This window comes from Cryptotermes secundus, unplaced genomic scaffold (genome assembly GCF_002891405.2).
Source record: "Cryptotermes secundus unplaced genomic scaffold, Csec_1.0 scaffold1991, whole genome shotgun sequence".
NCBI classification, from domain to species: domain Eukaryota; kingdom Metazoa; phylum Arthropoda; class Insecta; order Blattodea; family Kalotermitidae; genus Cryptotermes; species Cryptotermes secundus.
This window is the reverse complement of record NW_019743182.1, coordinates 158,664-186,042: the sequence shown is the minus strand read 5'-3', so window position 1 is coordinate 186,042 and position 27,379 is coordinate 158,664. Positions and strand designations below refer to the sequence as shown.

The 27,379-nt window shown below is 38.4% G+C and overlaps 3 protein-coding genes across 13 annotated transcripts in view; 1 reads left to right on the top strand and 2 right to left on the bottom strand.

Moving 5' to 3' along the window:
* LOC111874056 (sodium/potassium-transporting ATPase subunit beta-2) overlaps positions 1-1,097 on the top strand; it is a 36,097-nt gene extending 35,000 nt beyond the window's left edge. For both annotated transcript variants that reach the window (XM_023869224.2, XM_023869223.2), the window contains one exon: positions 772-1,097. In XM_023869224.2, the coding sequence (XP_023724992.1) occupies positions 772-875 (104 nt within the window). In that variant the 3' untranslated portion in view covers positions 876-1,097. The remainder of the gene's footprint in view (positions 1-771) is intronic.
* The window catches only part of LOC111874055 (gastrula zinc finger protein XlCGF7.1-like), a 55,409-nt gene extending 38,996 nt beyond the window's left edge, over positions 1-16,413 (bottom strand). Inside the window, exons 1-4 of one of the 6 annotated variants that reach the window (XR_004514059.1) lie at positions 15,923-16,405; positions 15,422-15,553; positions 12,941-13,065; positions 5,162-5,396 (exon numbers count right to left, since the gene is read on the bottom strand). Coding sequence is in view for 5 of the 6 variants with exons in the window: in XM_023869219.2 (XP_023724987.1) it covers positions 8,363-9,155; positions 12,941-13,065; positions 15,422-15,553; positions 15,923-16,045 (1,173 nt within the window). In the remaining variant the exon portion in view is untranslated. Of the gene's footprint in view, positions 1-4,777; positions 5,397-8,025; positions 9,825-12,940; positions 13,066-15,421; positions 15,554-15,922 lie in introns of those variants that run through there. The other 5 variants (XM_023869222.2, XM_023869219.2, XM_023869221.2 and 2 more) reach the window with 5 other exon arrangements.
* Positions 16,414-18,419: 2,006 nt separating this feature from the next.
* On the bottom strand, positions 18,420-26,098 carry LOC111874054 (gastrula zinc finger protein XlCGF46.1-like). 5 transcript variants are annotated; one of them, XM_023869213.2, is made up of 4 exons: positions 25,479-26,098; positions 25,223-25,363; positions 20,219-20,319; positions 18,420-19,755 (listed from the first exon to the last, which is right to left on the bottom strand). In XM_023869213.2, the coding sequence occupies exons 1-4, from the start codon at positions 25,599-25,601 to the stop codon at positions 18,570-18,572; spliced, it is 1,551 nt and encodes a 516-aa protein (XP_023724981.1). In that variant the 5' UTR covers positions 25,602-26,098; the 3' UTR covers positions 18,420-18,569. The 5 variants fall into 5 exon arrangements, with proteins under 5 accessions (XP_023724981.1, XP_023724983.1, XP_023724982.1 ...); XM_023869215.2 differs by having other exon boundaries at positions 20,219-20,313; XM_023869214.2 differs by having other exon boundaries at positions 25,226-25,363.
* Between the last annotated feature and the right edge of the window lie 1,281 nt (positions 26,099-27,379).

The following is a 27,379-nucleotide window of genomic DNA, read 5'->3' as shown; positions in this document are numbered from 1 at the left end:
AAATATTTAAATCATTTCACATTCTCCAGTTGTTTGTGGTCTATCTTTATTGTGACTGGGGTTGGTTGTCTCGAAATTTTCATTACTTTTGTTTTCTGCACATTTATTTCCATGTCATAGCACCTTCCAATTTCAATTAGTCCATCAATCATGCCCTGTAGCACAGTCTCTTCCTTAGTCGCCATTAACACAAGGTCATCTGCATATTTCACAGTTTGAATAATTTGTCCTCCTAATTTGAAGTCTTTGAGCCCATCCAGAGCTTCTTTGGTAAGGCATTCGCTGTACAAGTTGAACAGAATTGGTGATAAACAGCATCCTTGTCGAACTCCTCTTCCAATCTGCACACTTCTTGTCTCCCCTCTGTCCAGTCGTACTCTAACTTTCTGATCCATGTACAATTTGCTAATCAATCTTCTTTCACGCCAATCGATACCTGTTTCCTTTAGGATCTGCATCCCAGAAAAAATGTAATCTTGGTACCACTGTGGGAACCTAAACCCTCACAAGGTAATGAACCCTTGTAACGCAAGCTCAGCTTGCTATCTTGCTTCTTCTTTGGCATATTCTTCCACCCAGAAAGTGGAGGCCATTTCTTCCTCTGAAACACCTGGCTGTCTCCAAACTGCATGGCACTATACTCCAGAAAGGTGTACCCCTCATAAACATAGCTTATCAACTAACACTTGCTCCAAGGAGTTACTCCGTTTGTTACGCGACTTAACTCACTCATGCACAATTGGAATATAATGCATTTTTATGTGTTCACAGATGATGTTGTAATCAACCTGGAATGTCGAGCCTGGGCACGCAACATTGAACAAGACCGCAAAGAACAGATAGGCGTCCTTAATTATAAGATAAAGATAGAATGACAGGCTGCAGTATTCAACAAATTACAGAAAAATACTATGTATTTTTGTGACAAAATAAATTTCCATCACCACTATTATTATAAACTAGGATTAAATCATGTGCCTTACACAGTTTTGGAGAATTTTTTGTGACAATCTGCATTAAATGAACATGTTTCAATATCCCACCAATATGTGAATACTAGAAGCTTGTAGAAATACAGATGTTGATACAATGGTAAACATCACTGACTGATAGCAACATGCTGGTCATGCTGCTTCAACCCAGCCACACCCCCAACTTCACCATGCCCATGTAAGCAATAACACTATTCCAGCTAAAATTATTTTGATCAATCCTTGAAGTGTAAAACTAGATCTCTTGATAAGATACATTCAACAAATTTAATTCTTGGATGAAATAAACTGGACTGGACTGCCTCTGTGGTCTAGTGGTCAAGAGTTCATCGCTACAGATCCAGAGGTCCGGGTTCGATTCCCAGTGCTATAAAATTTTCTGAAAAGTGGTGGGTCTGGAACGGGGTCCACTAAGCCTTGCAAGGATAATTCAGGGCCTTTTCAAGGAAATAGCGGCTCCAGTCTAGAAAACCGAAATTAACAACTATAGGGATTTGTTGCGCTGACCATGTGACACCCTCTATCCGCTAAATTGGGCACTAACTTTACTGACAAGTGGTGGTCGCTCAGTCAGTATAGTTTGCTTGCGGACTAAAACCACGGAGTTTTCTTAATAAAATGGACTGTTACTTTATTTGCATTGCAATTCTACCATAGATTTCCACTGATAGAAGCCTTCTGTCATCAAGTTATGAACTGATACTACATTATGACAGCATGTACAGTATCGCATCTTCGCTGTTTACATTACTTTGACATCTCTTCTGGTAGTATGCAAACAGGAACAACAGATGGCAGGAGTGACATATTTTCTCAGATCAAGGTGTCATTTTGCTTTTAATTTTAACACTAATTAGTATGTACCTGGTAGGTATAGGACAGGATACAAAAAGGACAAGAAGTGTCTGCAGATGGGATTTTAGGCTTTCCAAATATATGTGGCAATCTGCCAAAGTGTTATAAAGTGAAATTTGCTTACAAAGGGACCAAAATATCTGTAGCAGCATATCTCATTTGTAAATATGTGTAATAAAGATAGTTTTGTTCAATAGTTTTTCAAAGTGACCTCTTTCCCAAAAACAAGTCCTAGACATGTTACTGAATGATAATGTCTGTTAAGTAAATTTTCTTCATACAATGGAATGATGGTCAGACAATGAAGTGTCTGGAATTGACCAATTAGGTTTTCTATTGGCACTTTTTCCATCACTGTAATTTCTAATACTGTCACAATTTAGGGCATGTGCATGACTTATAGACTGGTTTTGAATTGGATGATTGGATTTATTTACACATTATACACTCAACTTGTAACTACAAGTAATACAGCGCTATCGATGATGTACACACTATATAAATCACTAGGACACGCTAAGTCTTCTCAGTCTTCACTAGTCGTATCCTGGCAATGGATGTATAATGGTTTCACTGTGACTGCAGCACACTATGTACATGCATATGGCATGTTGGAATTGTAAAGATGTATTGTTGTTTGTAAAGCTTGTGACGTGATTCATATTCAGCGCAGATTGCACTTTCAAATATCTTGAAACGCAGATGTATGTCTGTATGAAGTCTTCTTTGCATAGTCTAATTCCTTTCTTGCCATTTCTTCTCTCCACCTGTGGAGACTCCCTCAATTCCCTGCTGCAACTGCGAACTCTGGAATTCAACTCAACTTTTCTCAACTGAACTCTTCATTATAACCACTTTTTACAGACCATGAGAAAACATCATTTCCAAAACCCCTATTGCTGTATTTACCAATCTGTTGCTTAGAAACACGTTCTTCTGTTGTTGCATGTGTATTCATTGAACAGAAATCTGTTTACTGATCTGTTCCCTAGAAACGGGTTGCATAACACTGCTTATTATTCACCTGTTTCATAGAAACGGCTGTACTTGCTACATTGCTCCCTCCTTAAGGCTATTTGTCCTGAATGGCCTACATACATACCACAATTTCTTCTTTTCTGAGAGCTGTGCTTGTAATGTCTGTGATCAGTCTCACCTTCCTTCCCATGGTGTGGCTTTTCCGCGGTTCTTCTGCTGCTCCCTCCTTAAGCCCACTCATCCCAAGCAGCTCCCTGATAAGGTGCCAGTCGGTCCAGGTTTATCACCATCATCCTGTTTTTGCAACCGGGGGAAATTACACAGAGTGGCTGGTGTTCCTACATCTCCATCTCTTACTCTGTGTGCAGTCTCTTTTTCCATTTCGGAGGGGCTAACCCCTCCACAATTTCCAATCCCTTATTTCTCAAAGTCTAATGGAAGTCCCAGCCATTTGCTTTATGATCTCCAGCCCAAGAACATTCCTGAAGGTCTTCTTATGTGTCCTCTCCTTCTTCAGATGTAGTTCCTGTCTTCAGCCTTGGTTCCTTATTCCATTTTTGAATTATGGGATCTTCCAATGTCTCGTCTCATCTGTTCATCCTTTCTGGGTTCTTGGTGCAACATTGTCCCTGCCATGTCCCATGCGCCATGCCACTCCTACATGGTAAGTCATCTGTCTGTGGGCAGCAGCCAACTACTTCTGGGACCCACCCTAGCCCTTGGTCCATATCTTCAGCTTTCCGCAGCACCCTACAGCTAGATTCTGATCCCCATGCTGCATCTTTAATGCCCTGTTAGGGACTTCTGTTCTCCTAGATTTGTCTCCATCTTTTCTAGACAGGCATCCAACATGGCCTTCATCTCTTCCTGGTTGCCATCGATCCGGGAGGTAAGGGAACTCACTTGGGCTTTTATCTCCTCTTGTCTGTCGCCCACCTTTTCTTGAAAGGTGTCCATCTTGGCTTCCATCCTTTGTTGGTCGGTTTCTGTCTTTTCTCGAATTATTCTCATTTCTTCACGGTTGGTTCTTATTTCGGTTAGGAGATATGCAATGATTTGTTCCCTCTCCATACTGTGGCAACATAACAATTCAATGCAGTTTCCAATCCGACCACTTCTGACACAAAATTTGTCATGTATTAAGAGTGCATGAATTATCAGACAGGGGTTTGGACTTGATTGACAACTTATACACACCACTCGGAACTACAAGTAATACATCGCTATCACCAATCTACACACTTTAACCATTGCACACACACTGTGCCCTCAGTCTATTACAGTCTCCACTAGCCGTTTCCTGGAAATGGATTTTAACACAGGAACTATAAGTCTCACTGAATCACACGCTCCAAATACTGCTGTACTATAGCACAAAGTCTTCTCTTCACAGTCAGACTTTCAGTTCCACTGAACTCTTTTGACTCCTCCATCATCTGCCAACTCCGGAATTCTCAATCCAATTCTTTGCTGCATCCAGGGTCATATCCTGGCAACTGACAACTGAGAGACTAAATTCTTTGCTGCAAGTGCCAACTCCTCCATCATCTTTGTAGAGCTCAACTCTCAACTGACTCTCTCAATAGAAACACTTTGCAGTGGACCAAATAGAAAACACAGTTTCCAATAATATCCCTACTGTTAAGAGGCTATGCTACAAGTCAGAAGGTCGCGGATTCAAGTCCTGATGATGTCACTGGATTTTTTCAATTGACCTAATACTTCCAGCTGCACTATGGCCCTGGGGTTCACTCAGCCTCTAACAGAAATGAGTACCAGGAATTAATTAAATAATTTTCCTGGGGAGTAAAGTGCATCCGGCGCATAAGGCTGACAAACTTACCGCCATCTTTGAGCCGACTGTCTAGATAATGTGGGACCCTCAACATCTGACAACCCTATGGGCCTTCACGGCCTGTTACAGGGATAGCTTTGCTTTGCTTTGCTTTGCTTTACTTTACTTTACTTTACTGTTGTGTGTTTACCGATCCATTCCTTAGAAATGGGTTCTTCTATTGTTGTGTAACTGTACATTTCCACAGGAACCTGTTTACTGCCACTGCCTAGCAATGAACTATTCCAGCTTTCAGGAGTCACGCCACAATACGAAAAACCAGAACATTTCAGACATGGGTTCTACTTCTGTCTAGAGGTGGAGAGGGCACTTACGCAGCACTATTTGCGTATCCTCATCCTCTTCACCTGAAGAATGGAAGAGAACTCACATGATTGTTATAATGAAAATGGAGAAAATAAGCAAAATTCAAACACATAATCTTAAATGTTGTGTCACACTATCAAATAACTTAAACTTGTTTTCAAATAAAGATTACCACCTTCTGGGATGTCATGCCATACAGTGTGGTAGGCATTTACAGATATTTCAGGGGAATGTGCTGCCTCCATCTTCAGGGTAGGTTCCTCCAAAACATCGGTAGAATTTACCACACATGGTATACTGAACGGGTTGATGTAGCAGTAGCATTTACTCATACTCAGAAGATGCTTGGTTTGAATTTCAGCTGAGGCACTGGCTATCCTGAATGAGGTTTATCATTGTTTCCTCAATCCCTGCAGGTAAACACCAAAGTAGTACTTCCATTAGGTCATGACTGTTTCTTTCCAAATCTTACAGATTCACTGTTAATCTGTCATTGTATCACCTGATGCTACACGGTCCAGCTGCTGACAGTGTCACACTATAAAACTCCGTGGCTTTTAGTACGCAATTGAACTATACTGACCGAGTGACTGACGCTTGTCACCAAAATGAATGCCAACTTTTTGTGCATAGAGGATGCCGCGTGGTCAGTGCAATGGATTCCCATGGCTGTTAACCTCGGTTTTCTAAACTGGAGCCACTACTTTTCCATTCAAGTAGTTCCCCAATTATCCTCACGAGCCTGAGTGAACCCTGTTCCAGGCCCATTACTTCTCAGAAAATCTGGTAGCGCCGGGAATCGAGCCCAGGACCTGTGGATCTGTAGCCAGGAACTCTGACCACTAGACCACATAGTGGCCTCAGCGTAGCACTATAACCTATAAAAATACATGACATCACATTCGCAAAACAGTAACCTTCAACATCTCTTTTATTCATAATGAGAGATGATCCTCATAATTATGTCACATATACAGAAAAAAATGTCCAAGGCCAATAAACCAACCCATATAGCAGCCATGTACTTCACTCCATGTCACCTTTGTGAACTGTGGATCATCACAGAGCATTATATATGGTGTTCCCATAGTGGTAATGTACAAACACTCATGTTTCCTCATAAAATGATATTAGACAAGAAGTTCTAGGAACCACCTACTTTCCTTTGATACAAGGGTGAGTCAGTAAATAGGTCACAAACGGACATGGAACATAAAACATGCAATATCTGAACCTAGAAAAAAACATTTATTTCTCGACATAATCACCACCAACATGATACACTTGTCCTGTCGTTTTACCAGTGTGAAAAATCAGAGAGGCATACAGCCTAGCATCAACAAGGGGCGAACAGATGACAAGGTGATCTTATAAGACTCCTTTTATTTTTTAAAAAATAAGGAAAGCAGACTAAAAAGGGAATACTGTTGGATCTGAGGTTCTCACAGTGGTGACTATAAAAGTATGATCTTCTGGGATACAACACCCTGTAGTCCATCAGAAGGTCACTGACATTTCAGAGGAAATACTGCCTCCATCTTCAGGGTTAAACAGTTCACCTAGCAAGGAGCAGGACTTACTCCTTGCCACTTGCTTGGCTTATTTTTGAACCCTGAAGTTGGTGACAGTATGTAGGTAAGATTATTAAGTAACATCACTGAAATCTTGTAAAACATTTGGATTGTGGTCTTCTGACAACATGTAATGACATACCAATACTTCAGAGGAACCTGCTGTCTCTTCAACAGAGAACTGAGGATGGAGACAGCAAGTTCCTCTGAAACAATGGCAACCAGCTACCAGACTGCACAGTATCATAACCAGGAAGACCACAACCTAAACCTTCAATGCCATGAAAACTGCCTCACACCGTATAACATTCATTCCACAAACTATGATGAAAGACAGGATGCCATAAACAATACCACAACCTTCTGCAAAAAACTGTCATTCTTTGTATTTTATACATATCTCTTGCAAATGTATGCACAATATTGCACTTTATTCTATGTTGTTCATGGTTATAAAAGAGTGCCTCCCAAATTAAAATTCATCCAGAAACCTAAATGTGTAAGTACTAACCATTACACTATAACAAACAAGTTCCAATGGCAGTGCATGTGTAGCCACTGGTCTGCTGACCTACAGTTTTTATTTTAGTACATCTGTACCACAGTATCTCTAAAAAACTAAACTCCTTGGCTTTAGTCCGCAAGCGAACTATACCGATCGAGCAACCGCCGCTTGTTGGCGAAGTTAGTTTCAACTTTAGTGGATAGAGGGTGTCACATGGTCAGTGCAATGAATCCCCACGGACGCTAGGTTCAGTTTTCTAGACAGGACCACAGTATCTCTATATTTAGCAAAACTGTTAGAATGATTTCCATCTTTTCAGAAGCATAAATAAAAATGCCGCTTCACTTTCACACAATCTTATGTTCATTCTCACTGTGTAAAAATATGGGGCTAATACAACATCAGTCATTTCTTTATATATTGTCATGTGTAGGGTGGTACACATGACAAAATGACAGGTTCCAGTCCAGATGACTGAATTTATTAGCACCTTGGTTACAACCTCTCTTAATTACACTTAAATTACAGGCAGTACAGCGCTCACTGTTGCACACGCACTAGGATTCCAAGTCTTCACTAGCCGTCTCCTGGCAATGGATCCCAACACAGAAATTAGCAGTCTCACTGGACTACACACTCCCAGTATTACAAATGAATGAAGTCTTCTAATCACACTGTAATTGTTCTACAAACTTCCACCGAGAACTGAGAACTCTGTCACTTAAAAACTGAAATCTGTTATGTCTGTAATTGTTGTTACATGGCCGCGCCACAGCTCAAGCGGTTAGTCACTGGCTTCCCACCACAGCGGCCAGGTTTCGATCCCGGGTCTGGTCAAGTGGGATTTTTGATGGACAAGTTGCGCTGGGGGTGGGTTTTCTCCGAGTACTTCGGTTTCCCCTGCCAATCTTCATTCCACCAATTGCTCCATCATCATAATCACCCGGGACAGGCTACAACAGGCCAATCAGTGGCCACCACGCCAAGTCGACCCAGTTGGACTCCACCCCCCACTAAGCGAATTAAAAAAAAGTGTTGTTACATAGCCTCCGTGCCGACCACACAGAAAACGGCCTCTATTGTTGTAGAGGAGTGTTTACTGCGACATGGCATAGCAATGGTCACGGCACGGACCACATAGAAAACACCGTACTTCTATTGTTGTGTGTGTGTATGTTGCAGACGATTCACTACTTAGTAACAGATCTATATGCTACAATATAAAGAGACAGAACTGCAGCCAGCAAAAAATTCAGCATCTTTTTAGGTACATCAGTTAACAGGAAAAACACTTTATAAGTTATAGATTTTTCTGTTTTCCATGTATATTTAAATGATAGTTCAGATGTTCTTTCCTTACAAAACCTTTGCCACATTCTTGACATACAAATCGACGTTTTCCAGAGTGCACAGTGAGATGATCTTTCAGCCGATCTTTCCTAGCAAAAGTTTTACCACATTCAGTGCAGACATGTGGCTTGTTCTGTGAATGTGTATATACATGAGTCTTAAGTTTATGATTCTTTGAAAATTTCTTTCCACAAATTGTACAGAGAAAAGGTTTCCGACCTGCATGAATTCCCAGGTGTTCTTTTAAGCTATCAGCACGTCCAAATGTTTTAGAACACAGAGTGCAGTTAAATGCCCGTTCCCCTGTATGGCACACCAGATGTGCCTGCAAGTGTGTCATTCTAATAAATTTCTTACCACAGTCTACACAGGAGTATGGCCTCTCTACACCGTGTGTCTTCATGTGACTATAAAGGCCACTGCTCTGTGTAAAACAAGCTCCGCATTCTACACATGAGTATGATTTCTCAGCAGAATGAATCTTGCAATGCAGTTTCATACTCTGTTTAAGATGAAATTGCTTCCCACATACATCACAGGAGAATGGTCTATCATCGCTGTGAGTTACCATGTGTCGCTTCAGAGCATTCTTCATGCGAAACATTTTACCACACACATCACACACAAACTTTTTTACTGGTTGTGTTTCATCTGTGACAATGTGAAAAGCTGACCCTTTATGGTCGATGTTTTTCGTTTCGTCATGATCACAAGGGCTTTGCTCCGTACACTGAGCATCCGGCCTGAAATAGTGTTAATAAATCATTTTTAGCGTCACAGCTCAATAAGTCTGTCCTAACCATTTAACTGAGAAAACTTCAATAATGTCAAACACAATTATGAAAACAGAAATGTTAATTTCATATGTATTTATTTTTTGTTTATTTAATGACACTTTCAGAAGTTAAGACAATATACTGTCAAATTGTAGGATGATTACTCAATAATGATGTGGGGCAGACATGAAATAACATGGTCATACCAAATTTTGAGTTACTGAACTGACATTTTCTTACAGACTGAATGAAACCACAAAACCTTAATCAGGACAGCCACCTCCAGGCTGAGATTTGAATGCAGGACCTCCCAAACAGAAAAGCAGGGAGCTATTTATTTTGAACTGACCATTTATCAATATATAAAAACTTCAAAGAGTTATGTGGGTACAAATGTCCAACAACCATGAGAACAATACAATTCAAACTAAAATGATATACACTTCAGGTGTTATTTTAATATTTTTTGATGATTAACTTCTGAATAAATGTTTCATCTATATAAAAAGTAAAGCTGCCCCTGTTCTCAATTAATTAAGACGTATAGGAACTGCAGGAACACCTTCATACATATTTAACCTTGGCACAAGTTCAGCTTCACACCCCAATCACTTCACTCCAAGAGAAAAAAAATCCCTGGAACCCAACAGGAATTAAATTCAAATCCACCAGCCAACCACTTTGTAGATTAATCACTATACTAGCTGAATAACTTTCATTTATTTCACTTCTTCTTCTTCTACAGATGCTACAGCTCATGATGGACCTTGACTTCTTCTACTACTGCTCACCATTGGTCCTGATCCTGTGGCTTTTGTCTCCAATCTTTAATGCCTACTTGTCGAGTACCCTCTGCTTTATATAGAATTAACTTCCTGCAAGGTTTCTGCTCCTGCATTTTAAAACCACGGCAAATACCTGCTGAGATGGACTTAATTCCCTAAGGCCTTCTATTAAAACAAAAGCCAGAATTATCAAAATGGCTGACCATATACAATTCTATCTTGTGGGATATAATACTGTGTAGCTCCACAAATATCAACAGACATTTTGGAGGAACATGCTGCCTCCACCTTCAGAGTCAAACATTTAGCTTAACAAGAAACCACTAATGCCATGACCAATGTGCCAATCCAGACAAAAAATTTTGCATGGACTTAACTCCCTAAGGCCTTCTATTAAAACAAAAGCCAGAATTATCAAAATGGCTGACCATATACAATTCTATCTTGTGGGATATAATACTGTGTAGCTCCACAAATATCAACAGACATTTTGGAGGAACATGCTGCCTCCACCTTCAGAGTCAAACATTTAGCTTAACAAGAAACCACTAATGCCATGACCAATGTGCCAATCCAGACAAAAAATTTTGCATGGACTTAACTCCCTAAGGCCTTCTATTAAAACAAAAGCCAGAATTATCAAAATGGCTGACCATATACAATTCTATCTTGTGGGATATAATACTGTGTAGCTCCACAAATATCAACAGACATTTTGGAGGAACATGCTGCCTCCACCTTCAGAGTCAAACATTTAGCTTAACAAGAAACCACTAATGCCATGACCAATGTGCCAATCCAGACAAAAAATTTTGCATGGACTTAACTCCCTAAGGCCTTCTATTAAAACAAAAGCCAGAATTATCAAAATGGCTGACCATATACAATTCTATCTTGTGGGATATAATACTGTGTAGCTCCACAAATATCAACAGACATTTTGGAGGAACATGCTGCCTCCACCTTCAGAGTCAAACATTTAGCTTAACAAGAAACCACTAATGCCATGACCAATGTGCCAATCCAGACAAAAAATTTTGCATGGACTTAACTCCCTAAGGCCTTCTATTAAAACAAAAGCCAGAATTATCAAAATGGCTGACCATATACAATTCTATCTTGTGGGATATAATACTGTGTAGCTCCACAAATATCAACAGACATTTTGGAGGAACATGCTGCCTCCACCTTCAGAGTCAAACATTTAGCTTAACAAGAAACCACTAATGCCATGACCAATGTGCCAATCCAGACAAAAAATTTTGCAAACCAGTTGTGGATACATCCTATACTAATAAAAATAATCCAAAACATTAAAAATTAAAAACATTTCATTCTGTCCCATATATTAATACCTGCATCTTATTTATGTTTAGAAGACTAAATAAAGACATGAATTTTATTAATTAAATTAAGCCTAATCAACCTAACCTCTCTCCAAATTTATATACCTTTGGAAAATAAAGAAGTATATTTAAATAAGATCAAATATATTCTGTTTACATATGCAAATACAACCACAGCAATCCATTGGAAACTTGTGTGCTACAACAATTGTGAGATGGTAGCTAAAAAACTGGAACAGTTGAGCCACAAGAGATGACTGTTATGTGGTAATGGCTTGGTAAACACGTTTCTGCAGCACCAGGTATGAAAGCAACATTCACGGGGAAAAGATCTATGGTCGTGGGCCTCAAGGGACTTGGCACCAAGACAAACTGATTGGTGATAAACTACCAGTCATAAAGCAACTCTTACTCTGGAGAAGAATTTGCATGTGCTATACTGCATTATAAAGTCTGTAAGTCAGTGATAGTGTTATAATTACTTTTAGTTACAAGTTATAAATGTTCAATAAATTCATATACCAATCAAAATCCTGTGTACTGTCATTAAATTGCAACAGTATCATTCCAGCAAGAGACAACAGTAGACAGTTGCAATATTTTCCTGAGAGTACTTTTGGACAGTCTCCATTAACATGATAAAAATGACTGTCCCAATTGACAAAGTCAGTCTTGTAAGATCTGAGGCTTTCACGGCGGTAACTATGAAGAAAGCAGTCTTCTGAGATTTGGCACCGTGTATATGTGGTGTTAACCGACGTTTCGGAGGAACGTATCGCCTCCATCTTCAGGGTAGAGGAAAAAATATAATAAATCTGCAAGCGAAGAGACCGTGAGAACAGGCTTTTACCGGTTCTCACGGTCTCCTCCCTTGCAGATTCTTATATTTTTTCCTCTACCCTGAAGATGGAGGCGATACGTTCCTCTGAAACGTCGGTTAACACCGCATATACACGGTGCCAAATCCCAGAAGACTGCTTTCTTCAAAGTCAGTCTTGTTAAACATTGTAGTGGAGCATCATGTTCTAATACATATGTGGTGGTGTTCCATCAACATGACATACATATAATAATAAATACACAATACATACATTTATAATTATTATTATTATTATATATGTATGGGGTTGACATAACTACCCACAATTAGCCATGTGAAATGTATGGCTTTCATGGTGTTGACTATGGATAATATTATGTTCTAGGATGTGACACCATGCAGACTGTTAACATTTCACCAATGCGTTGGAGGAGCGTCAGTAACTTTCTATCAGACTACACATATTACATTCCAGAAGACAGTTTACTCGAAAGTTATTCCTTATTCCATCAAATTCTCCATAAGCATAATTACCGGTACAGGTACAATAGGACATATGGAAGCCAACGTGCCGAGGGGACCTAATATGGATTCCACCTCACACTATACGAACTCTAAATATTGTAATCTACTTTAATCTATTGTAAACTACTTCTTATTGTAATCCGCCAATGTACAGTAACTGACTTGTCCTATATCATGTAACAATGATCTAGAGAGGCAAAATAAATAAATAAAAAATAAATATCATCATATCAAGGTACTGTAAAGATACATAAAGAATTATAAACGTAAACTAACCGCTGAGGGTCATCACTGCTGTTCAGACCGACACGCTGTTCTTCAACTGTTATTTCTGTCTCATGAACTTCTTCCTTCACTTTGTCAATCTCACATACCTCTTCCTTGCTATTCGGAGGAAAATCCTGTCAGAAAACAAGAAGTGATAAAAAGATATCTTTTCCCACTGGTTCAATGGAAATTATAAGCTGTAATTCAATTCAATTTATTTAAACATTCCATTGATCCTTAGTGGTACAATAATGACCAGTAGATGTGGAATTAGTCACAGACAAAACCAGACAAGTTGCATCACATTAACAAGATATGAATATAAACACATCAATAATTCATCTCCACAATACAGTGTCTCAGACATTGGTCTAATATCTAAAAGCAGATTATTTATTAGAACACACATCAATTATTACTTACAAACAATTCCCAGACAACAGGTCATAGATGCCTGCACACAGGACACAGATGGAACAACTTGTGTACATCGTATGACAGCTATATGTTAAAAATGTTAAAACTAATACACTGATAGTACTAAGATGTGATAAATATATATGAGCAGATTATAAGTATCATAAAAAATTTTACTTAATAGGGAGTATAACCCAGGTGTTTAGTTTACTTTACAGTTAAAATATTCATCCAAGGAATAAAACGAATTGGAAAGAAGAAACCTTTTTAGCATCAGTTTGAAGAGTTTCATTTCATTACTCAGACTTTTTATATGAGGTGGATTATAAGCTCTGATACCAGAGTAGTAGGGTTCTTTTTGGAACTCTGTCAAATGTGATGTAGGAAGCTGCAAGTTTGTGCTATGTCTAGTACTGAAGCTATGAATCTCATGATTCGATTTGTACAGATCTTTATTTTTTATGACAAACAGTATTATCGAGTGTATATATTGTGAATATATTGGCAATATATTTAATTTTTTAAACAGATCCCTACAGGAGTCTCTAGTTTTTGCATTCATAACTCTAATTATCCGCTTTTGTATCCTAAAGACATTGATACTGTTAGACATATTACCCAAAGAAAATTATACCATATTCCATAATAGAATGCACATAGGAGAAATAAATCATCTTAAGGGTTTCTTGTGACATAAAACCTTTTGCCGTCCTAACAGCATAACAAGCTGAACTCATTTTAGTTACTAATTGGTCAATATGAAGTTTCCATGATAATGTAAGAATGATGACAAAACCCAAAAACCAAAATATGCAATAAAAGAGATAAAGTTATGTCATTTAAAATAAGCATATTATGCACAGCATACTAAGTACAAAAATAAATAATTTTATTTAGTGTATAAAAATGTTAAGCATACACAATATCACAATTAACATTCCTCCTCCAGTCAGAGACCCAATTATACTTCTCCAATTAACATCATTCCCTATTCATTATTCACAATCACCTTCCAATTTGAAGAGTACCATCTTCTGGAACATTATGCCGTGCACTTCACTGAAAGTCAAATGACGTTTCAGAGGAACATATTGCATCCATTGACTAGATAATGCTGGGAAACACATGGAGGGGGGGGGGTGCATAATGAAAAGAGGAGAGTAACAGTTCTTGGGAGATCGCAGTGTCAGTGACCGCCTACACAACAACAATTATTTCGCAATAAAATAAAAATGACAAAAGTGTCAGAATTAATTTATCATGGCTACTCTGTACTGTTCCATGATTTGATTTTGATTAATCATCATCAGGTTGACTCAGATCCATTTTCACCTTAAGTGTTCCAACACACTCTGTCTGCCTGTCTGTCTGTCTGTCTGTCTGTCTGCTTTTACCGTGGTACCTTGGTCAGCTTCTTCAACCCTGAAGAGTACCAGGAATCTTCCTGGGGGGTAAGGGGCAGCCGGAGCGTAAGGCTGACAACCTTAACACCTTCTGGGAGCCGATTTTCTAGATAATGTGGGAACCTCAACGTCTCACAACCTTATGGGCCTCCATGGCTTGTTACAGGGGTATCTTTACCTTTTATTATCTTAATTAATTTAACTATTTTAGGTTTTACCAGTTTATATATTTTACATATTTATATTGCTTTATCTTATGGTGGCAATTAAATGTTCCAGGATAAATTTTGAGATTTTAAGGAACCAGTCTACTGCCTCCTTGACAGTTTCTCAAGTTTGTTTTTCATGATTTATCTTAATATTATACTCCCACCTACATCTTGGTCTTCCTAGTGGTCTCGTTCCTTCCCACCAAAACCCTACATACATTCCTCTTCTGCCCCATGCGGGATGCATTCATCCCTCTTAGGTCCAAATATTCTCTTACACACCCTGGTCTAAAATACCTTCAGTCTGTTCTGCCAACAATTTCAGAGACCAAGTTTTCACACCCATACAAAACTAAAGACAAAACTACAGTTATGAGTATTTTACTTTTTCAATTTCAGATAGCATCTAAGAAGACAAAACGTTCTGAATTGAATGGTAGCATTACCTGAATTTAACCTACCTCTCGCTTTAATAGCAACTGTCTGAGGGATACATCACTAATCTCGCACTGCAACCTGAAGTTGTAGCTTGCATTTACCTGGTGAACACATTCACAGCACACCTTGTCTGGCAGTTCATCACCAACACATAACTGTAAAATTATTAAACAATTACGATATCCCAAGGCATACATTCATGAAGATAAATTTTAAAATGCTTACTGTAACTTTCACTGTGGTCGCGGTGCAAGGGCCAATAGGGCCCACCCCTTATACATTCTTTCATTCATACTGTAACTTTCTAACAAAACTTACTTTACTCATAACCTACAATATCTCACAAAAGTTCTGGGACATCTGTTTAGCCCATAGCTCTCCTTCCTAGTTGGGTCTGGTTACAATAATATAATAACACCATGCACTTCGATCGTGTTACGTAATTTGTATTAGTGAATTAAATAAACTAGGATTCTACAGACCCGACATCAATAAAAATAACTGCTTATATCTACCTCACTTACTTTCAGACCTGGTGACAGAGACATCACTCTTTCGGGGAGATTTTCGTCTTGACAGAACAGGGGCAGTAATTTTTCAGCCTCCTTCATACAAAGACGACATATTGTACCAAAATTCACTGACATGTTTTCATAATTTTATACACACAACTATCAAACACATGGCTCAACCGCACGACCGCACGACTATTGTGGTAAAAAAAGTTCGATTTTCGAAGGAACGGCAACCGGAATTGAAAGCAAAACATAAATTTCCCGCTTATGTAGCATTTGAAACGTTCTAACCAAGAGGAAAAGTCTCAACGAAACGCAATTTAGGGCATAATTAACACAACCCCACAAAGAAAAGAAAAACAAACTGATATCCGCGCGCGTATTTACCAGCAAAAATGGAGGTAAAGGGGTGGTTAAGAAAAAATAAATCGGAACGAAGTTTATCACGTCATGATGATTACTCATGAGCTGTTCAGATAATGTGAGGGAAATGTAGTCATTTGTATTTTCGATACAGTAACCCATATAGGTACAAATATTGCTTTTTTTTGGACATTACTCATCGTCTTATCTTTATGTGACATGTTTTATATCCAGCCCTAAAGGGAGATGATTGGACCCATGAAGTGAAAAATAAATGTAAATGTAAATCTAAAAACTGCCCTTTTTATTTTTATATACTCACATGTACTAAAGATGTAGCTGTTAGTATGGTTAGTGACACCAGCTCTTCCCAGAACTTCGAACACAAAACTAAGAAACAAATTAACATCAACTATTAAGCACAATAGATCATTGAAGGTCGCAGTGCAGGGGCAGTTTTTATGGCCCATCCCTTACATACAACATCAACTATTTCTTTTATCATGCATTTCTCACTTTCAAGTCTAAGAACACTGATTAGATAGCTGCATATGCAATTAGTCTTCACTGGGCACATCTTCCTGCAAAATGCTGCAATTGGAAAAACTGCCAAATTCGAAAGGAATGAAATTGACTGGAACTATATAATGTACTGCAAATATTTGCTATTTGCACATATATGTGTAAGGGTGGGTCATAGCAATTTGGCCCTTGCACTGCGACCTTCACTGACCTATTGTGCTTCCCCTTTGATTAACCCTTTATTAATCCTACACTTTGGATGAAAAGTAGCACCTTATTTATGGGGGCGTCACATTAGTCACTTGGTTCCATGAAATACTGGCCTGCGTGACAAAATCTTAAATAAGCTATGGCCTCACAATCACATAAGATATGTGTAGCTGATTCAACCTCTTCTAGGCACCTTAAACAAGTGGGATAAAGCTATTTGAACAAACAATATTACTTACATAATGGGCTATTTTTCTTGAGGACATAATTTATTCTGGCATAATTTTTCCAACTTGAACATAATATTCATATCATGGTTATATATACAAAAATTGCCTAAAACATTTAACAAATCTTGTCTTACCAACACTTTTAATATATTGTGACATGTTGTGCAATGGAGGACAAACCCTCCCTCCCCCCGCAGTGACATGACTTGGTCCTATAAGTCTTAATGCTTCATTTTAACACTTGTCGCCTTCAAAGTGTGTATGTACATTTCTGTATAGTTACAAGAGCAAGACTACAGTGATGTCATCACATCACAACTAAGGTGTCTGTGTATACAATTCTGAGTATATTATACTGTGTCTAAAACATCTTTGAGGTTGCATCATCATTAAAAAGTTATTAGATTCTATTTTCAGCACAATATGTGTACAAGGATCACCAAACAAAAGGTATGGGTGAATACACAGAGGTCTTCTTTTCTCTAAGTTTGCATACTTAAAGTACAAATGATTCTCAGAAATATTTTAGTGGCAATTTCTATCACAAGAACGCAGAGTAGGCCCCAGAAGATTAATACCAGTAAAAATAAAGTAGTCCCTATACTTAATTAAATGTTACACTATGAAGGGAGAGGGGGGAGTTTGGTATAGCTCCATACATTCATTTGTATCTTGCAATAGATGCAGGGAATCTTCACACCCTGGCCACTACCTGTACTAATTTACCAGTATAAGACAAGATAAGGATGAAGAGCACCATCTTCTGGCATATGCCCCCATGTGACCTACCAGACTACACAGTGTCATATCCCAGAAGATGGTACTCTTCACAATAACTGCTGTGTGAACTTTAAATCCAACAAGAATATTTTCATGTTTGATGACTGTATAAGTGTTTATGGATGCTGTCAGTATCAAGACTGTACAGTGTCAGATGGCTGAATGATTAATGAATGTGGAACAACTGGTGGATTTGAACTGACACACTTGTAGATGGAAATGAACCAAGTACTTTATTCTGACATACCCTGCATATAACACAAATTTCAGCTGAATATAGAAAAGAATAAAAAAGAAGCCTATGCAAAGTGATCATATTTGTTAAACTAAGAATGATATATAATATATGAACAGTATACAAAACCATATATCACAAATCCACGATATATATATATATATATATATATATATATATATATATATATGGGCTTCATTTGTTTGAAATTTCTGTTCCTGAGAAGTCATCAAAGTTGAGAATCACATCCGTAAATATACATAACAGAAAACTATGAAATATCATAACAGCACACAAAAAGACGCTGATTGTTAAGTCATGAATTTATTTTCTGTTTCCCATGTGTGCTGTTCAAATGATACTTCAAATGTTCCCTCCTTACAAATCCCTTTTTACAATTCTGACATGAAAAAGGCCTTGTACCATAATGAGATGAGAGATGGTCTTTCAAACGATCTTTTCTAGCAAATGTTTTACCACACTCTGTGCATGTAAAAGGTTTAATATCTGTGTGTGTTGTTACATGAACTTTTAGTTGAGAGCTCCTTGCAAAGCCTTTACCACATGATGGGCACAGATGTGGTCTGTGCCCAGTATGCATCAACATATGCTTCTGTAGTCCATCTTTACGCCCAAATGACTTGTCACATTCTGAACAGCTGAAAGGCCTCTCCCCTGTATGACAAATCAGATGCATCTGCAAGTGTCTTATCCTTGCAAATCTCTTTCCACACTGGACACAAGAGTGTGGCCGTTCTCCTGTGTGAGTTTTCATATGAGTTGACAAATTACTTCTCTGTGCAAAACGGGATCCGCACTCTTCACAGGAATATGGTTTTTCTCCTGTATGGAGCATAAAATGGCTCTTCATATAGTTCTTAACAGAAAATCTCTTCCCACAAATATGGCAACCATATGGACGTTCTCCTGTATGAACTACCATATGACGTTTAAGATTTCTTCTAATGCGAAAGAGTCGTCCACAGACATCACATACAAAATTCTTTTTATCTGTTTCAGTAAATTCTATATGAGACTTCATGTGTTTTTTTAATTCTATGCTCAGTGCAAAACTTTTATCACATTCCTTGCAGAAATACTGGTTACCCCTTGTGTGTATTTTATGGTGTATTTTTAATGTGTGCTTTAATGCACACTGCTTTCCACAAATATCACAAGTGTATGATTCAGTTCCCATATGTAACAACATGTGGCGATTGAGATTTGTGTGATATATAAATTGCTTTCCACACTCGCTACACGTATGTTTCTTTCTTGAAGCCTTAACATGACATAAACCTCTCTCATTAGGGCTCAAAGAAGAGACTTGAATTTTCCTCGATGTAGTTTTGCACTCTTGATCAACATCATGATGCTGCCCAACAGCAATCTTTTCAGCATTAACTGTTTCCTTGTTGAAGATACTAAGGAGTGGAATTCGGTTTATGTCATTTAGGAGAGGACTATTGCCTGCGTCATATCTGTTGAAGCCACCATTTATCCTGGAAACATAGGAATCACAGTCTCAGTAGTAGTAATAGTAGTAGTAGTAGTAGTGGTGGTGGTGGTGGTGGTAGTAGCAGCAATAGTAATAACAATAATACTCACAACCACAGTAATAATGGCAGTAGCAGCAAGAGTAGCAATAATAGCAGCACTTGAACAAACACTCATTTATTTTCAAATTTAATCTTAGTTTTTAAACAATGCCTCAAACACAGACAAAATATTAACGTTTTCCACCCACTTTTATCAACAAAGATGGGAAAATACATTATTAGTATTTTCATTATCATGTGTCATGAATTAAATCTGTTTCATACTAAAGAAATGAAAAAGAGATGTAGAGAGATGACAGTAAGGAAGAGGGGAGGAGATGAAATATGACGAAATGAGTAGGAAGGAGGGAAGTGAAGAGAAGCGATTAAATAGGAATGAATACAGAATACCAAAACATAAACTTACTCATGGCTGTCATCATCAAATCCTAAGTTGTTATCATCAACAGTAATTTGATCATCAGATTCCTCTTTCACAGAGGTAACTTCACAGATTTCATCCTGTAACTAACAAGCAATTACAATGAAGACTCAGTTTATAATCTCTTGCACAGATTGTCCCAAAATTCTGCATTTATGACTGTATGTAATTTATATCGGTCTGTACGTAACTGTATTTTATATGTGGCATAGCAGTGAAATTTGATGATTTTCAAAGCACTACTGTAGCTGAGTGAATAAAGTGCTACTGTCCTCCAATCTATGACTGTTTCTGACACTTCAGTCATGAGAGAACATGACTAAATGGCTGCTGACACAAAGTGTGTTCACAATTACAACAGTTACTGAATGTAATCTAAAGAAGATTTAGGCATGCATTTCATGTTGAGAGGCATGATTTGAGGTGGTAACGGAAAGTACCTGAACTCTTATTGTCGTAACTGCCTCGGTGAAAGAAAATGAGAGGGGAGGCCAAGGTAACACTTCCACAAGCCTATTCCATCAGTCTGCCACATGACACCATGCTGTGAACACACACTGTTTTCACATGAGAGCTTTTTAAACTTCTTGTTTTATTCTGTCTGTGATGGATGGCAAAATCGAGCAATGTGTCTGCATCAAGTTTTGCGTGAAGCTCAGTAAATCCGCTACCAAAACCCTCAGAATGCTTTGTGAGGCTTCTGGAGAACATTCTTTAAACCAGACAGTGGTTTTTGAATGGCATTCATATTTCAGGGCCAGTCAAGTGTCAGCTGAAGATGACAAATGTTCAAGGAGACCAAGCACCAGCAAAATTAGAGAAAATGTTTAAAAAATTCGAGAACTCATCAACAAAGACTGTTGCCAAACAATCCATGAGCTCACAGACACCGTTGGCATCAGTTATGGACTTTGCCAGGAGATCTTAACAGAAAATTTGAATATGCATGACATTGCTCCTTCATCACAACATCCCCACCCACACGTCCCTGAAAACCACAGAATTTGTGACTAACAACAATATGGTTATTGTTCCCTATCCTCCCTACTCACTGGACTTGGCCCCTTGTGATTTTGCTTTGTTTCCCAAATCGAAAACGAAACTGAAGTGACGACGTTTTGATACAGTGTCTGACATCCAAAGGGAATTGCAAGTGGTAAGGAAAATGACTTCCATGGTGCCTTTAAAGCATGGAAAAAACGATGGGATGGCTGTGTACATTCTCAAGGAGACTATTCTGAAGGAGATGGCAGCCAAAATTGAGTAAGTTAAGCCAGAATTTCTCTTTTGACCGAGTCCAGGAATTTCAAATACATCTCATATATTTAAAAACCATTTTTAAGAAATGAATTACATCTAACACATCACATTATAGTATTGCTTTTCCTGTGAACTGTATTTTTATTCAACTTAAATTCAACAACACTTTAAAAATCGTCATATTTCACTACTGCACTCTGTATTAGTATTTTTCATTATGAAGTGCCAACTGATGAACCATGCAAATTGTCTACCCCACCTTAAGATGTACATATTTTTATTGTTGTTTACTGACTTTAAATCACCTGCATAGGTAGAGTGAGTTGAACAAGATAGGAACGTAATCAAGAATGGTAACCAGGTAAGGACTTCACAGTCATGGCCTATTTTAAGGTATTATTCCAGTATTTACCTGATGACAAAGATAAATCACAAAACTGAATCAAAACATGAGATTTGAAGTTCTAATGGCAGAAGATGAAGACCACTATATTCTTGGATGTGACACCATGCACACAGGTAGACACTGACCAATATTTTGGAGGAATACAGTGCGTACAATCAAGTGCGCGCCGCGGCTGCAATTTGCCGTGAGTCATACCACCGCAGAACGGATGCCACTCCTCCCCGCGACTGCAGTGCTCCTACGCCGATGGTTGCATAATCGGAACCCGAGGTTGCATTAAACAGTCAGTCTTTGTCTTGCTGTGGAAGTGGAGTGGAATGTTTACAGCTGTCGACAGACGGTGGAAATGAAGTTCACTATTAAACAGCGTGTGTTTATTGTCGAAACTATTGCAAGGAAAAACATTTACAGAAAATTCGCACGTAGGTTTCGTCAGAAATATCCTGACTCGCCAGTTCCCACAAAGTCGTGTGTAAACAGGCTTCTGAAAAAGTGGCGGGCCACAGGTTCAGTGAGTGACAAGAAGAAGCAATCGAAGAGAACTGTGCTGACTGAAGAAAAGGTTAAGGATATTCAGGCAAGATTACAGATCAGTCCTCGAAAATCGTTAAGACGCTTAGCACAGGAAACTGGTGTTTCGCTAGGATCTGCTCGCACAGCCACAAAGTTAATCAAATTTCGCCCGTATAAAGTAACAGTTGTGCATGAGCTGAAAGAACCAGATCATGCAGCAAGAATTCGTTTTTGCAACTGGCTGCTGCAAAATGTACACGATGGAATAGTGGATCCTCAGCTTCTATTCATGACTGATGAAGCGTGGTTCCACGTTGGTGGCCACGTCAATGCACAAAACGTAAGAATATGGAGCAATGAAAATCCTCACGCTATACAGCAAGTGCCATTACATAGTGAAAAGGTGGGTGTGTGGTGTGCTGTAAGCCCGCGGCGAATCATTGGCCCCATATTTTTCCACGATACCGTGAACTCTGATCGGTACATTAATGACATACTGAATCCCTTCTTCGATCAGTTGAATGCCGAAGAAAGACAATACGGGTATTTTCAGCAGGACAACGCTACAGCACATACGGCTAATGCATCCATGGTCGCAATACAGGAAGTGTTTGAAGACAGAATTGTCAGTAGAGGACTGTGGCCTCCCAGATCCCCAGATCTCAGTATTTCTGATTATTATCTTTGGGGCAACCTGAAGCAAAAAGTCTACAAAAATAATCCCCGCAGCATTGATAGTCTTCAAAATGAAATTACACGCGTAATTCATTCAATTACCGTCGACGAACTGCAGAGAGTGTCGCGTAATTTATTTGTGAGATGCGCGGCATGTTTGCAAGCAGAAGGAGGTCACTTTCAGCACCTGTTATAAACCACGGTAAGTTATCTTTTTACTGTATTCTTATAAATGTGTGCATGTAGAGCAACTGATGGACGGAGACTCAGCGACACCACTACACTCACGCTATCGGGGAACGGCACTGCAGTCGCGGGGAGGAGTTGCATCCGTTCTGCGGTGGTATGACTCACGGCAAATTGCAGCCGCGGTGCGCACTTGATTGTACGCACTGTATTTTACTTCCATCTATAGCTAGGGTCTCCAAACTATGGCCCGCGGGCCACATGCAGCCTGCAATGTGATTCTATCCGGCCCACGAAAGAATTGTGGAGAAATGCGCCAACTGAACTAATTTTCCAATGAGTACTGGTAAATGTGATTCCGAGCTTATTGACCTGACATATTATACTGCAGTTCAATGGCTTAGCTGTGGAAAGGTTCTTTCATGTTACTTTCAGCTCAGGAATGAAATTGATATATTTCTTACCGAGAAAAACCATCACAAACCACTTTTATCAGATACCAAGGGGCTTTGGAAATTAGCATTTTTTACTGATATGGTGAACCATATGAACCATTTGAATTTAAAGTTGCAGGGTGAAAATAACTTAGTCTGTGATTTATTTGCACTTATCAAGGCATTCAGAGTAAAGTTGATACTTCTGGAAAGCCAAGTGAAAAATTGTAACTTTGTTCATATGCTATACTGTGCAGAGTTGCATAAAAAGGATGAAGCAGAATTTCCTTCCTCGTTTGCAAATTTAGTCATTTCAGATTTGAAGGAACAATTTTGGAAGCGAATTCCTGATTTGGATTCTAGTGCTCAGGAAATTAGATTGTTTCAAAATCCGTTTGACTGTGATGCTGCAGATGTCCCAAGTCAAATTCAAATGGAAATTATTTAACTTCAGGACAATTATCATATTAAAGACAAATACAAGGAAGGAAATTTGATCAAATTTTATAAATTTCTGAACTCTGAGCAATTTACAAATTTAAAGAAATCTGCTTGTAAATTTATCTCCATTCTTGGGACGACATATCTGTGTGAACAAACTTTTTCCCAGATAAAGTACATCAAGTCGAAATACAGGGCAAATTTGTCCGATGAACATTTAAAGTCACTACTTGTGATTAGCGTTTCAAACTTTGAACCTCAATTTAATCAGATTTTAAGAATGCAAAAAGAGTTCCATCATTCACATTAATTGTTTTATTATAATTTGTGATAAAAACACATATGAGCATTTGCTGCTACTGTCATCATTAATATATGATAATTTATTCTCATGTACTTTGTATTTAGTTTTTGAAATTTTGTGCTTTCAATAGAACTCATATACCTAGAGTTATTAATTTCTCATTTTATCCGGCCCGTTGAAAGTGCTGAATTACCTAATGTGGCTCGTGGTTCAAAAAGTTTGGAGACCCCTGATCTGTAGGATACACTTCTACCCTGAAGAGGAATGTAGCATGTACCTCCACAAGGTCAACAAGCATCTACCAGACTACATGGTATCACATCCCAGACAATAGTAGGAACTACTATTTACCTTGAAAATGGTGGCAGCACATTCTTCCAAAATATCAGTGAACATATACCAGAACAAACAGTGACTAATCCCAGAAGACCTTCTGAGGCAAAATAGCTGATAAAACACCTAAGATTTGAACTGAATATCTCAAGAATACCTGTCCAGTACTAGAATATTTCACTGCTTTTCACAGCCTCTCCTGACATATGTGAAAAATTAACCTTGAATTGTACCATATGTATTTCTTCATCAATCTTTTCCATTTTGATGTGCATAATCATTCCCATATTTCACTTGTCATTAGATAACTTCTGCAGTTGACAATGCAGTTTTAAGTAACCTAATAGCCCACATATTTTTAAAGTTTCAACACAACACAAATAATATATGAGAAAAGATACTTTCCTAGTTCAATGCTAAACAGAATTAAATACAACTACCTGTCTCTCTTGGAAGTTTAGGAGTTGTCTGAGGGTTACATCACTAGATTCACATTGCAACTTGAAGCTGTAGCTTGTGTTCACTTGATGCACACATGTGGGACACACTTGGGTTGGCAGACCATCCTCAACATTCATCTGCACATTAAGATGTTACTTCTGTAGCTGTTCTTTACATTGGGGTTGATCTGATGGATGGGACCTCTAGATATATACATAGTAAAAAGGTTAAACTATGTCTACAAATACTAACCTTCAGTATGGGTACAAGTGTCAGTAATCTGTCAATTAGATTGTCATCGTGTAGAAAGAGTGGTAACAACTGTGTATCTTCTACCATACACAGTCGACATATTTTATTAAAGTTGAGGGTCATAGTGGTATTTGCCCCTTCTATCTTAAAACATACATTTCCACAACCATGAACCCCACTGAGTTTCAAAACGCTTATATCTCACTTTCCTACATATGAAAGGTAACAGCTGACAGAAAACTTTCACAAAATTACATTCAAGTTATGTATATTCCACGTTCCTCTCTAGCAAATTAACCTCACTTTTATTCAGATTGTAAGCACTTTATATAAAATTAGAATTAATACACATCCAACCTTTCATTTTTAAAGTTAACCTAATACATAGTTCTAATATAAAAAATTATGTTGCCATGTATCTAATACATAGTGAGCAAATTAAATTATCAAAACTTGAAACGCGGCTAACACTCAAAAAAAGGACATTCAATCTCCGCAACTTCCCATTGTATCTTGAAATTTCCCTTTTGCAGTTAAAATTTCTCTACCTACAAACACCCTTGAAAATGTCCGAAAAGTTTCTGTATACTTACTTACTCACTCACTCATGGGCCCGAGCCCTTCTGAAGGAGCCGCCAATTCTGCAGCTACTCGAGAATTTCCCAGCATTTTATGGAACCCGAAGGTTCATTACCGTGTTCACAGGAGCCCTCCACTGATCCCTACCATGAGCCAGATCAATTTTAATAATGTCCACCCACTTATGCCTTGGTTTCCCAGTAGTCTCTTTCCTTCTAGCTTTCCCACCAGTATCCTATGTACATACATTCCTCTTCTCCCCCATTTGTGCTACATGCCCTGCCCAACTCATCCTCCTTGACTTGATCATTCTAATTATGCTTCGGAGAAGAGTACAAGTTATGAGGATCTTCATTTTGCAGTTCAGTCCAAATATTCTCAATACCCTGTTCTCTAACACACTCAGTCTATGTCCCTCCCTTCATGTCTGAGACCAAGTTTTACACCCATACAGAATCACAGGCAAAATTATAGTTTTGTTATAGTTGTATATTCTAATTTTTATGTTTTTGGACAGCAGACGAGAAGACAAAATGTTCTGGACCGAATGGTAGCAAGCATTAACCTAGTTCAATCTCCTCTTAATTTCCTCCTTAATCAAGTTTCGATCTGTTATCGTTGTTCCCAAATATCTGAACTGTGACACATTTTCAAAACATCTGTTTCCTATCTTTATGTCACGATTCTGCCTTGCATTTTGGTTACTTCTAGACCAACCTTCTTACTTGCACCAATTAAAGTTTGCATGTTTTTCTTTATGGTATCTATATTGTCACCCTGTAGATTCACATCGGCATAGACAAACAGCTGGTTTCTGTAGATTAGATATTTTATTTTGCTTAATTGTGGCATACACCAATGTACGGGAATAGAAATGTTACTGTCAGTGTTCACCATTTTAAAGCATTAGCAGTATTTCTGTGCTGATCACAGTGGTCACAAGGTCTAGGGCATGAACCGTGTTTGCCTGCTTGAAAACCGGACTCCTGGGTTCGAATCCCACTTGTGGTGTCGATGTCTGTGCGCGTTTATTCTGTGTAGGTAGTGGCTTTGCGACAGGTTGACCACCCTGTCCAAGGAGTCGTACCGACTGTGTATAGATTAAGAAAATGAATAAGCAACTAAGGTCCACAAGGGCTGTAGAGCCATAAATAGTATTTCTGTATTTACTTTATGCACTATTGATACACATGATAAATGCTTTTATTCGGCCAACACTGAGAATCCTTATATTCAAAATGGTATTGCATTTAATTGGGCAATAGTTGAACAAAACCTCTTGCAGACACAAGTAAATTTTTGAATATAGTTACTGGTCATGG